General features: G+C 32.5%; 1 protein-coding gene across 1 annotated transcript; it reads left to right on the forward strand.

The window, feature by feature from the left end:
* Nucleotides 1-721: 721 nt before the first annotated feature.
* LOC130670058 (uncharacterized) lies at nucleotides 722-2632 on the forward strand. Its single transcript, XM_057473238.1, has 2 exons — nucleotides 722-970; nucleotides 1604-2632. Exon 2 carries the CDS (start codon nucleotides 1653-1655, stop codon nucleotides 2616-2618), a length of 966 nt encoding a protein of 321 aa, XP_057329221.1. The 5' UTR covers nucleotides 722-970; nucleotides 1604-1652; the 3' UTR covers nucleotides 2619-2632.
* The last annotated feature ends 11065 nt before the right edge of the window (nucleotides 2633-13697 follow it).

Here is a 13697-nt window from a genome sequence, read left to right on the forward strand (position 1 = left end):
GGTAGGTTTATAAGTTTTCACATACATTGCCGTATTTGAATAAGTGCGGGTCTTTGCTTTGCAAGAACTCCAGCCTACTGCTCTGTCCAAGTAATTATAAAATTTGTTAGAGACCAGCCTAAGCCAGGGTTCAACCCGCGAATTCTGGTGGCTGCTGGTGATAATCGCGAAGATAAAAAGCGATTTGTCTCAACATATCCAGGCAAAATTAGTATATAAGTGATATATATTTAGTATTGTCGTATGTATGCTTTTTTACCTGCAAATATTCTCGGATAGAGGAGGGGGGGGGGGGGTACTTAACGATATACTAATTTTTTGGGAACTCAAATACGTCCAATTATTATTTTTTAATGATATTCTAAGTGAATAGAAAAAATTTTTCCCCCTGCCTCTTGTCTCGTTTTGCCCTTTTGTCCCTCTGTTTTTTTTTCGTATGGATTATCAAAGATTCATTCATTACCAATTTATCGATGTTCTTTATAGCATCATCTTTACTCTTTCCAATGCCGTCTAAAATGTGATTTAGTTTAGATTTTGAGTCATCGTCGTCATCAGGCTGTAAAAAAAAAATTTTTTTAAATTTTAGATCGTAAGTTTGTAATTTTTTTCAGTTTTCGGATAATAAAATTATTTTCCTGGTACTAATTTTGAAAAATCATAATTTTGACACCTGCTTTTATTTGTTTTTTGTAAAAATTTTATAGTAATTTAACAGAAACACAATGTTAAATGTTATTTGATTATTTTATTTAAATTAAGGGGTCGTAAGCATTATAATTAGCATGGAAAATAAAAATGGAGTCACAGCACATTAGATGACAGTTAAAAAATTTGTAAATCGAAATTAGTGTTTTTTATTTCGTTAATGATATTAATGGACAACTTAACCTCTTAAAAAATGATTTTGTATTCATAATCAGATATTGATGTTGATAAAAATTGAAAAAACTGTTGATTTATTGCCGTTGTAAGTACAAATTTATATGAATTTAATTATTCTATCAATTAATAGTAAACCTGAGGAGTTTGGCAAAATGAGACACTTGATACAATAAATTTTTCGTGGCCAAAGTGAAGAAATTTTTTTAAAATTATAGCCGATATTTTACTTTTAAAACCAACATATCTTGGAAATTATCACAGTTACGAAAAATATAAAAGAATACATTTTCATACAAAATTTAATTTCCTACAAAAAAGTATTCTTTAAAAATTTTGATAAAGTCAATAGTTTAGAAGTTAAAGCTCTATTTAGACAGTAGCCGCAAATTTTTTTGTCTAATTTCGATTAAAATTTCTTCCGAGTTTTAAAATTAGAATATCGTCGAAACTATCGCACTTACAGAAATTATATAAGAATACTTTTTTATAGAGAATTTGATTTCCTACAAAAAAGTATTCTTTAAAAATTGTGATAAAACCAGTAGTTTAAAAGTTACAGCTCTATATAAATAGCAATAATAAATAATGTGTTTTCCGAATCATAACAGCATTTTTTCGATAATAAACTCGACAAAAAATTTTTTCCGTTTCAAAGTGTCTCATTTTGCCCCTTTTTTCCCTATATATATTTTAAGCTAATTGAAAAAAAATTCCCTAGATGATCATAGGAAAGTAATGAAAAATTTATAATTTTCTATCAAAAAATAATGAATCAGTCATCAACACGCAACACAATATTTTCCCACGAATTCACTTTTAAAATAACGGAAAACAATAAATATATTGATTCAGAACGTGTTGATCTCATAAATTCGTCAACTAATGGACAATTTTATATATCTGCCCTCGTCACTGATAAAAATCAATTAGACGTCAAAATATTTAAAACATTTTTACAATCAGCTATAGCTACTATTTACATAAAAGTCGCTGATCAAGCTTATTCGATAATCGACATTTCAGATTGGAAAGAATCATGTGAAATTTACAATATCCCAATTCCGAGTTATTGTTACAAATGTTACTATTGCAAAAAGGTCGGGCCTCACAAAGAACACGATCTACTTTTTACATACTTCAAAATAACAAGTAAAATAATATGGTACGGATTTATTGACGAGTTCAAATTATCGGATCTAAATCACGATGTACAAAATTACCCAATTAGATCGGAATTCAGTGACGTTGTTATAAAAACCCGGGACAAAATATTTCCAGCTCATAAAATTATTTTGGCTATTCAGAGCCCGGTTTTCGCAAAAACATTGACTACGGAGACTAAAGAATCTAAAGAAAACTGTATCTTCCTCCAGAATGTCGACGGAGATGTAGTCGAGGAATTAATGACGTTCATGTATGAGCGTAAGTTGGAAAAAGTTTACAATGATGATGTCATTGCATTAAAATTATTCAAAATTGCGGGAATGTATCAAATTAAAAAATTAGTAAGTATTTGTGGGTTAATATTGAGCAAAAGTTTAACGATGAATAACGTTCTGATGCTGTATGAAACCGCTAAAAAATACGATTCATTTATTTTGAAACATCGAGCGATGGCGTTTATTTTGATAAATCGTAATGATATTATTCCTTCTAATATATTCAAGGAGTTTTGTATAAAAGAGCCTGGACTAATGTATGAAATAATTGAAAACCTCAACAATATATATTAGAATATGTAATAAGATATGAGCTTGGAAACAAATATATTAAAATTTTAATGTAGGCCTGCAAGTCTTTACTTTATTTGCTTTTAACTTCTAAGTTATTTTTCTCTATCTCATTTTTTGCGGAGGCCGACTTACCCCTTTTTTATACGACCGCGTTTGCGTGCAATGGCGCAATCGCAGCATGGATGGAAAAATCTCAAAAAACAGCCGGTATAGTCGGTCACTTTATTGGCGACTTTCTGCTCGTTAGTGAGGGCCCCCTTTCCTCAGAGGGCGGGCACAAGCCGGGATTCGAACCCTGACGGGGTGTCACGTAGGCACTGAGTGCTCGTCACTAGCGACCGTGTAATTTTAAATTATAAAATAAAATCAAAATTTTAACTGACTCACAAAAAAAAGAGATTTTTTTCACTTAAGTTTATATTTTTTGTTCAGATAATTGAATTTCTAATCGAATTAAAAATTTTAAACTGTAAAAAAAATACTAGACTAATTGATGACCGCACACTTTAGATGGGATTCGAACCCACGACCTTACGCACGAAAGACCGACGCTTTTACTGCTACGCTACGGATCCAACTCGTAGCTATTTATTTTAGTTATAAAAAAAAAAATTTAATTTAAAATCTACTACTAGAGATAAAAAAAGAAATTCTGTTTTTTTTTGCCTCATGTGTTGTTGTATATAGTTTTTTTTTTCAGATATCTGCGAAATTTAATGTGATTTTATAAATATATCGATATATTAATACTGACCTTATCATCACCGTCGTCACATCTCCCAGTAGCGGCGATAATTCCAAAAATAATGAAATATATAAAACGAATATTCATTTTAATATATTTTCAGAAATCTAAAAAATACAATTTATTATTTTTTCTTTCTATTAGTATTCAAGATTCACAAAAAAAAAACCTTAAATTCAAAATCATTAATTAAATTACTCTAAAAAAATAATTAAAATCACTTACAGACTGCGTGAATTCAATCGTCGTCGTGTCAACTAAATAATAAATATAAATTAGATTTTGTCAGGCTTATTATTGCCTTATCTGACCAAGTTCCCACCTAGCTATTTCGCCCGGAGCAATTTTTTGGTCATTAAAGCTATTATTGAATTTAATGTTAAAAAAATACGTCAAATTCCATTCCAATATGACATTGTATTCAATATAAGTAGAACAAATAGATTATTATTGTAAAATAAAATAAAAACTTAGAAAAAAAATTCATCGTTTGGTAAAAAAAAAATTTTAGGTCTCACGGCTCCCGATGTTGGTTCCGAGTCCCATAAGAACGTAAAAAAAAAATTCAAAATCAGTCTAATTAACTTTTTTAACTTCCCGCTAAGAAAATTGTAAATTTTAAAAAATTCGGGAAGTTATTGTTTTTACTCCGATTTTCGAAAATCGAATTTTCATCAGATGTCGACGTTTTGAGGTTCTAGGAAACTATTCTAACTATTTTCAGAATGAAGTCCGAGTGTCTGTATGTATGTATGTATGTATGTGTGTGTGTGTGTGTGTGTGTAGGTGTGTGTAAACACTTCGTAACTTTTGAACTAATCAACCGATTTGGATGTTTAAGGTGGCAATCGAAAGAGCTTGTTGACCATCAACTTTCCTGAAAATTTCAGATCATTTGATCAAGCAGACTCGAAAATATTGGCGAATTACGAAAAAAAAAAATTTTTTTGTTTTGTTTTTTAGTGATTTCTCAGAAACGACTTGAACGATCGACTTCAAAATCTAATCAGCTCTAGAACTTTATAAGCCGCGTCGAATGCGACCACAACCATCTCAATCGGTTAATTTGTTCAAGAGATATCGTTGGAGAAAGAAATAGTAAAAAACGGTTTTTTTCTATTATCTTCGAAGTGACTTATCCGATCAATTTCGAAATCTAATCAGCTCTAGAACTCAATAAAACGCGCCGATTGCCACCTCAAACGTCAAAATCGGTTGATTAGTTCAAAAGATATCGGCGCTGAAAAGTTAAAAAAATAACATTTTATGTTATTTTTTCCGGATAAATCAAAATATAATGTGTTAAAATGTGTCTGAAATCATACCAACTCCTTCTCAATATAGTCTCTTTCGATCATCAGATAATGTCATATAACTTGTTCTTTAGTTTTAAACATATTGTCCGCAAAAAATTGAAAAAACCCAGTCTTTAATGTTTTTCTCGGATATTCCATATATTATTGCTCTGACCTAAGTCAAAACTCATTCAAATCTTGATTTTGATCACTGACGTTGATTTCTGCCTCAACATTTTTATTTCAGAGAACATAATCGAAAATATAAATTTTAAAGCCGCTTCTTCATTAATGATTTTTGATTCTTAACTTTTAAGCTCTAGCATAAAACGTAACTTGTTAGAGCTTGAAAAGTTCATAAAAAAACGATTCCATGTAATAGCATTTTCGAAGAGCTCGAAAATATATTCACAGTGATGTTTTCAAGCGCCTTGAGCTCGAAAACAGCGGGAAGTTTTGGGGCTGGCCCGCAGGGTCAACCGACGCCCAGATTTTTTTTTTTACAACACCGAGTGCTGGGTCTATCTTTTCTATGGGATTGCTATACTAGGGTTGCTACTAGGGCAGAAATCACAATACCTGTTTCGTAATAGCAGTGACGCTAGACGTTATCACCGTGAATAAAAAAATTAAGCATATCATCCGAGATACCGGTACGGGCAATACAATATCTATTGCTTCCAATTGAGTGAACTTAAAAACAAGGCGATTAAGAGTCATAACACTCCTAAATCCACAGCAAATAATGGCAATCAAAACAGGCACCCCATAAAAGTCATTCATATCGTCACATATTTTACACAATTTAACATAAGCAGATTTAATATTCTCAATATCGTAAAGAACAGATTCACGTGAAAGTACCAACTGTGCTACAGATGATATTTGAACTTGAGCGCCGCCTAATTTCGAGTAGCCCAGTTTGTAAATAGCCAAGTTAATGCTCTCAAATCTCTTGTCGATCCTATTTAGTTGCATCGCGTTTTGTATTATCACCCCACTACTCAATACAGTACACGGAGAAAAAAATCTGGTAGTATTCGTTAATTTTCAAATAAAAATTACTATTTCGTCGAGGCAAACTTGAAACGGTCCAATAATGTGGAAATTTTCCTTTTAAATGAGTAAAAATTATAATCGCTTAATCCTATGAATTACTAAATTATAAGTAAAATTACTTTCAGTTTAAGAGTACAAAACTAAAGCATTCAATAAAATTTACCATTTCATTTAGTAAAAAATCTATCTTAGAATAAAACTTTCACTGAGACTGCTATTGAATTTTTACTAATCCAGATAGTAAAAATTGTCTCCTTGTGTGTAATAATAAATTTTTTTTCCAACATATATATATATATATACATACTGTCGGAATTTATCTGTATATATATTTATGTATATATCTCAATACCAATTTAAAATCCACCATCTTTTTTTTTTTTTTACCACTGCGGGAATCGAACCTACGCCTTGCGAATATTCCAGTTTAAGTGCAAGCATGCTAACCACTCGGCTACAGGTACCCTTCCAATATCTCAAAGTATATGCCAAATATAAATAAAATACAATGACCTTTATATTATATCTTACGCATTAAAAGTCACAATAGCAAATAGTAATTTTTACCCGCTAAGTAGCAATTCACGTTATCGATGTTTTAAAAACTGCAATACCTTAACAAAATTTATTTGATATTATAATTTTTAGAATACCTGAGTTCTTTTTAAAATGTTTTCAGTAATAGTTTTAAATTGTTATAAAATAAAATTAATAATCTTACAAATTGTAATAATCGGGATATAAATGAATAATTTTTGCGAAATTCATGTAAACATAACTTGAGTCATGAGTGACTTTTCTGTTGTTTCCAAATGAAAATCACTATCTACTCTATACTAATATTTTTTATTTTATCTACTGAATTTTATGGAATAGATAAAAAGAAATATAAGTTTTATAGTAATTTATTCTTAATGAATTGTAATATTCAATTTATACTCTTACAAATGTTTTTAACGAAGAATTGTAATATTATCAAAGAGATTTTTGAATATTGTTATTTCCAGAACGATCGTTGTAAAATAATTATGGATTATTACCATTCTTTATTCAATTTTTGCTAATCTGTATTATAACTTTTACAAATCGTAAAATTTACAATACTGATTGTAAGAATCAACAAAAAAATGTAATTTTCCATTGATAATAGTAATTTTTGGTTTGGAATTGTAAATTTCTCTTAGGGAAGTAATTTTTATTTGACGACTATAATTATTAGCTAATTTTGAGCTGCGCTTTTTTCCGTGTAGGAATATTGCCGAAAGATATCGTTATCGCGGGATAGTATATCAGATCCCACACTATTATGAAGTTAATGACCATAAATAAGTTAACAGTAAATAATATATTGTTGACACAGTCATTTTTCAATTTATAATCTGAACACTTGTCCAAAATTTCGTCCACGTTCTTTAATTTATTGATGACCTTTATCATGATCTTCTGCCTGATGATATATATAAAGGGAATCAAAATTGTAGACAGTAACGCTATGAACAGCATTTTCACTAGCATTATAGTTGAATTCGAGCCTTGATAAGTTTTATTTGATAGTTCATAAAATAATCCGTAAGGCGCAAATGAAATGTTTAATAAAAAAAATACAATGTTGTAACAAATTCCGGCGTAAGAAACTCTACATATACTATTTCTATTTTTACTTCGGAAAATTCCTGAGATATCTGTCGTCCAGGGCGATAGTCCAAGTAATTTAAAAAAACTGCATTGAATGAACAAAAAAAGTCGATAGCACATGGAATCATTTTTATTTAAATTAAATTTTTGAAAATTTGTGTAACCCATTGTTCAATTACTATCTGACGTGTTGTCTCTATTGTATCACAATTATGACTAATGAGTACCAGGATATTATTTTATCTAGATTTCACTTGGTTGCGTGATTATTTTTTTTCATGTACTTCATTGAGTTGATACTCTGGTTTATGAATCGGGTGTTAACAAGATAATTTATAATTCAATTTAATTGTTTAAGTTGTGTGCTTCGGATTTTTACTCACGCTCATAAATTATGGAAAGCGCACGTGCTGGCCATTTATAAAAACCTATTTTATTAGTGGGGATGAAAAGATGTTGATACCCGACGTACTTTGGACTCAACAGTGGTCCTCGAGAGATCATTATTGGTTTCATTAAATAACTGCGTACGCTTCGTATTGCGAATTAAGAGAGAGGAGCATAGATCGACATCAGCTAGGGTGGCTAACACCTTAAAGTCGTAGGCTAGAGCTTGTCATGTGTGAATTTTATAAAGCTCTGTCTTATGCGACCTGGTCTTTTTAGGCATCAGTTAGTCCTTAGGCCCACCGTTGCATCTCGTCGTGATTTCACCAAGACCGATACTCTTCTAGTTCCATTTGCTCGCACAACTTACCAGAAGTCATTTTTGATTACGGGTTGCAATTTTTGGAACTCGCTTCCACTCGAAGTAACGACATCAGTAACTTTAGATGAATTTCGAAGTAAATGTTATTTGTATTTAATGAATCTAGATAATCAGTAAAGCCTTAGGAGATTAAACTATTGTATTTGTTAGAATGAGCGAGTAAGCGTCTGAAAATTTTGTAGATGGGAAATTATATTGTATTCTGTTGAGTTCATTGTAATTGTTCTCACTAATAATAATAATAAAATAACATGAATATTGATTTTTGATCACAAGGAGCAGTAGCTCCATGATCGTAAATAAATAAACTAAACCAAACTACTTTTTGTTCGCCCGAAGTACTGTGACCGTCGCCACAGAGCCGTCTGTGTAATGTAGAGGTGGGTAGTTCCGGACCTGTATAGTTCCATGAACTATGTCTTTTGTCGGATACGTATCCGATCGTTCCTCAAAATTCACTTTAGTATACTCACTAGTTCTTTTTTGTCCGCCACTGCCGTCATTAGCAACAAGCACTAAAACAGCAGAATAATTTTTGATTGATGATTTTTTATGGAACTTTGAGTTGAATACCAATCATAATTGTTCCGTCGAGAACGGAAGTCCTAAAATGAATTGTCATCGTAATAATATTCAAAATTTAAATATTCAAATCAGTCTCCATCTAGCGGTGCTAAACTCTATCTCGTCGCCAACTCGGATCGCACCGCGAACGCGCGCGCTAAACCTAGCGTCGGTTTCTCGGTGCATCTTCGTTGCACTCACGCCTTCAGTATATCTCTGTCGTTTGGGTGTCTGAATTTTTCCGTTCCGTCGAAACGACGACCCGGCGTTACCGCGTCTTTTCGTCAGTTGACCACAAGTCTTCACGCTGTCCACACTTACTGTGAACGTTCTTTTCGCTACATTGCCAAGCCAATATTAAAATTAATAATAATTATTAATTATTTGATTATCAATTACGATTTCGTGCCATCGTGCCAAGATAAGTATTAATTAATACGGTTTAATCAGTTTTGCTAATTATTTCGTTGAGTTTCACTATTATTTCGGGAATTGCATAAAGACCGGGTGTTTTTATTGCGTCGTAGAAAAAACAAGCCGGGACTTGTTGCGCGTGGGTCTCACCCATCAAACATCGAATATTTAGTTGTGTTACTATTAATTATTCAATAGGATTGAATTCGGTATTTAATCTTAATATTCGTATTAATATTAAATAACAATCGATTCAAATAATATTGAATATTTAATAATTATTATCTTACATTAAATTCCGTCAATTCATCGATCTATTCGTTTTACATCTTAATTACCTTGCAATAACAAGCATCAATAATTATCATACATACGTGATAATCTTAATACAAATAAAACTAAAAATTGATTTGTTCGCGCTTTAATAATCAACGCATTTGGCCGTTGTCATATATATATCATATATAACCTCATTCGTATCATAGCCACGTGCTAACAACAGCCATCAATCCAATTGATGAGAATTTAATTAACTGCAGTTAAATAATAGCCTCTGTTGCAAACAATAACAATAATAATTTAACGTCGTCATATTGTCTTTGGAATATCCCATTACAATTTTGACATCTCAATTCATATCACCGATCTGATCAATCGGTAACATCGTCGCGACGCATATCATAACACAAACATCCCACAGTGGACTCTTACCATCGCATTAGTACCAAGTACTATTTAACTGTCCCACAGTGGACTCTTTAACATCGCATTAGTACCAAGTACTATTTAACTGTCCCACAGTGGACTCTTACCATCGCATTAGTACCAAGTACTATTTAACTGTCCCACAGTGGACTCTTTAACATCGCATTAGTACCAAGTACTATTTAACTGTCCCACAGTGGACTCTTACCATCGCATTAGTACCAAGTACTATTTAACTGTCCCACAGTGGACTCCTTAACATCGCATTAGTACCAAGTACTATTCAACTGTCCCGCAGTGGACTCTCACCATCGTATTAGTACCAAGTACTATTTAACTGTTCCGCAGTGGACTCTCTATCATTACAGTACACATCAACACACACACACACACATACATACACACACATCTCTATATTTCATTTTGTATCTATTGTTCAACGAGTTACCCTCATTCTCATTATCTTAACATTCTCGATTTTTCATTGTACTTCTTCAAAGGGTTTTATGCCGTAGCGCTTTCCCTATTTTTTGGGTCAAAATATATTCTTCGATTTTGATATACCCAAACCACGAGTTTTATTAAATAATACCTGTCATATCCTACCTATCGTTATAAGAAGTTAATTACATTCCAATCACTAATTTAATTTAATTTACAGGTAAATTTAGAATTTAAATATAAAATAAAAATAAAAAGAAAGGGAACATTTTCCCACAAACATTTTGGTGCCTCCTGTGAGGTAACTCGATTGGACAATTAAAATATATTCAAGGAAAATATATTCAAATAAATATCAATACTCAGTGTGGATAAAAAATTGATCAAAACGCCATTCATATTACCGACTCGTTGACACCGCCGCATCTAGAGGATCATCTGCAGTGAAATCCAGCTAAGTTCAAAATTTATTAAACATTTATTCGCCATTGGCAGTATTTTTCATTATTATCATTCATTCAATTCAACACTGATTCTATAATTTGATTTGATTTCAATTTAATATCATTTAATTCTTATTACAATCGGATCACAATACTTAATTTTTGTCATAAATTTACTGAGTTTTTCAACTCATCATAAACGAGTGAATCTTACTATTCATATTTAATTATTTAATTTTAATATATTTTCAATATTTGATTTCATCATTTTCGAATTATTGTCTTATTTCGGATTGAGCTGTGCAATTCTGGGATTACATCAATTATTTGTCGCAAGACCATTTAATTGTTGCGATCAGTGAATTGCTCAAGTCTTCGAAGTATAAAGTAACCAGAATATTAAATTAAAATTGCTAAGTCGATTGACTAATCTGATCCCGTCAATTATTTGATCTGAGGATCATTTCATTGTAGTGATCATCGGGGTCAATCGATTACGTTAATTAATTATATTATAATTCTTCGCGATCAATTGGGGATTTGGACTGTCTGACTCTTGGGATCGCCTAAATTATTTGAATTTATCGGTTAATTACGGTGATTTGCGAGTCGTGCAGTCGAATTTCTTCCAATCTCATTATCATCAATACAACTTGAATCTCAATACCCAGTTTTAAATATCTAATTATTAAAATGACGGACCAGAAAGGAGACGAGACCATTTCGCCGATCGAGAGGAGACGTAACATAGCAGCATGCTACGTTGATCAATTAGTCGATTCAATAAATAGCCAACAAATATCCGATTTGCGAGCACGATTACGATTCGAACGCGTCACGGTTGCATTTCGCGAATACGAAGAGCTTTTCAACGAATTGATCGCGTGTCAACCTCTGGCAGCTGAATCAGAACACTTCACAAATGTATCCGATGGATATTACGGTATTGTTGAACATCTCGCGAAAGACGGCCCTCTCGCGAACAGTACAATTCTCGGGAATTCAACTCAAACTGAAAAACAAACTTTACAAAGACTGCCGGTACCGCAACTACCCACTTTCTCCGGGGATTACAACGAGTGGATATCTTTCTCAAACTTATTTCAGAGTATTATTGATCGACGCGACGATATTGCCGATATTATAAAATTTCAATATTTAAAAACGAGTCTGAAGGGAGAGGCCGCGCAACGGATCATACATTTACAGGCTTCGGATGCCAATTATCAGGTAGCTTGGTCCATCCTTAAGGGAACTTATGAACTTAAGAGGGTATTGAGAGGCAAACACATCGGGGCGATATTTAATCTCAAAAAACCGGAAACGGCTAACCCAGCCACCCTTGGACACATACTCAACACTGTACGACAAAATCTAACATCCCTCGAAACGCTTAGATGCCCACCAAATCATGAATGCTTTATTTGGCACATTGAAAGGATTTTACCGGATCTTATTGCTGAAAAATGGCAAGATACTCTTAAACCAGACGATTCCCCTACTGTTGACGATATGTTCACATTTTTAGAAACAACTATTTCGCGCATGCACACTAAATCCGTGTCTAATTCTAACAAGAGTAATACTAATAAACGACATTTTATCGATTCTTCAAATGAATCCAAGGCATGGAGAAACGTTGAAGGAAATCGCGTCTTTTTTACTACATCCAAAATTTGTGAATATTGTCGGGCTACCGATCATTGTTTATACCAATGTGGAGAATTCGATAAATTAACTGTACCTAAACGATGGGAGTTCGTGAAACTACGTAACCTCTGTAGAAATTGTCTTGGCAAATATCATTCCCCGTGTACATCCAAGGCGCACTGTAAACACTGTCAACGATTCCATCATTCAAAATTACACTCTTTGTATCCATCAAAATAAAGGCGATTATAATCTTTGGATATGTGGAAGTAATCTATAGTTTGGACGCTGTAATATAGAATTCCATTGTTGTGAGGATTCAATTTCCATAAAGTTATTGAATACTTCCTTCCACGATCTTCATATAGGCAAGTTACGGATCGATATTGGGGGTCCAATGATGAGTGATGGGAGTCAGACGAATTCGTTTCTGTTGAAGAAGAAGCGATCGTTTGAAATTTTCTTCTTTTTCTTTATTTCTCTTCGTATTATTGGCTGTAGGATCCATTTTTGTTGTTGACGTTTCGAGATCATTTGAAGAATTTGTCACTTCAGCAGAAAGAAACAGCTTCTGCGAGTTTTTTCGCTTGCGTTTATTTTTGATCGTTTTGTAGTTACAGAATCCATTTTTATTTATTTCTCACTAGACTATTTAATAAAAATATGAATTTATGAGAAAATTTTTCGGTATAACCTTTACAATGTCACATATCAAGGATATTAATTTGTTACCTTCTTATTCACGACTTTAAAAAAAAATTTAAAGGCGTTCAGGTGTTTTCTTCGGTTTTTGAAACAATGAATTAACGATAATTATTTATTGTTAATAAATGAACTTTAACAATCAACGCGATGTAATAGCTTCAGCTATTAATTATTCATTGCATCTGCATGATTCGTTTCTGAATATACACGTTCCAAGATTTCTGAAGATTTTGTATTTATTAACGCGGGAAAACAGTATCGTCAACCTTGTGAGTAAATGCACACTTATTCACGATAGATAGGACAAGCGTATTAATTGACTCTACCATTAATGCAAGTTATCGGAACTTCATCCTGTATCACCATCGCTCTCTTACAGTCCGGTAAACAAAAAATTTGATCCATTTCTTTCGCTTTACTTGAGTCGGGTATAGGAAATGACCGTGAATTCTCTCAAATATATTTCAAACGCGTGATCGACTTCAATCTTTAACATTCGAAGAAATAACTCCGTCGACCTTAGACATCACGATTAGTTTAAACTATAAGCCTCTCTATACTCTTACTACTGATCAACAGGATCTTATAACTCTTTCTACTGTCGACATCCTAATCAGTAAAAATTACATCTCTACCTGATCCTGATTTATTTTT

Source organism: Microplitis mediator, chromosome 1, assembly GCF_029852145.1.
Source record: "Microplitis mediator isolate UGA2020A chromosome 1, iyMicMedi2.1, whole genome shotgun sequence".
NCBI lineage: Eukaryota > Metazoa > Arthropoda > Insecta > Hymenoptera > Braconidae > Microplitis > Microplitis mediator.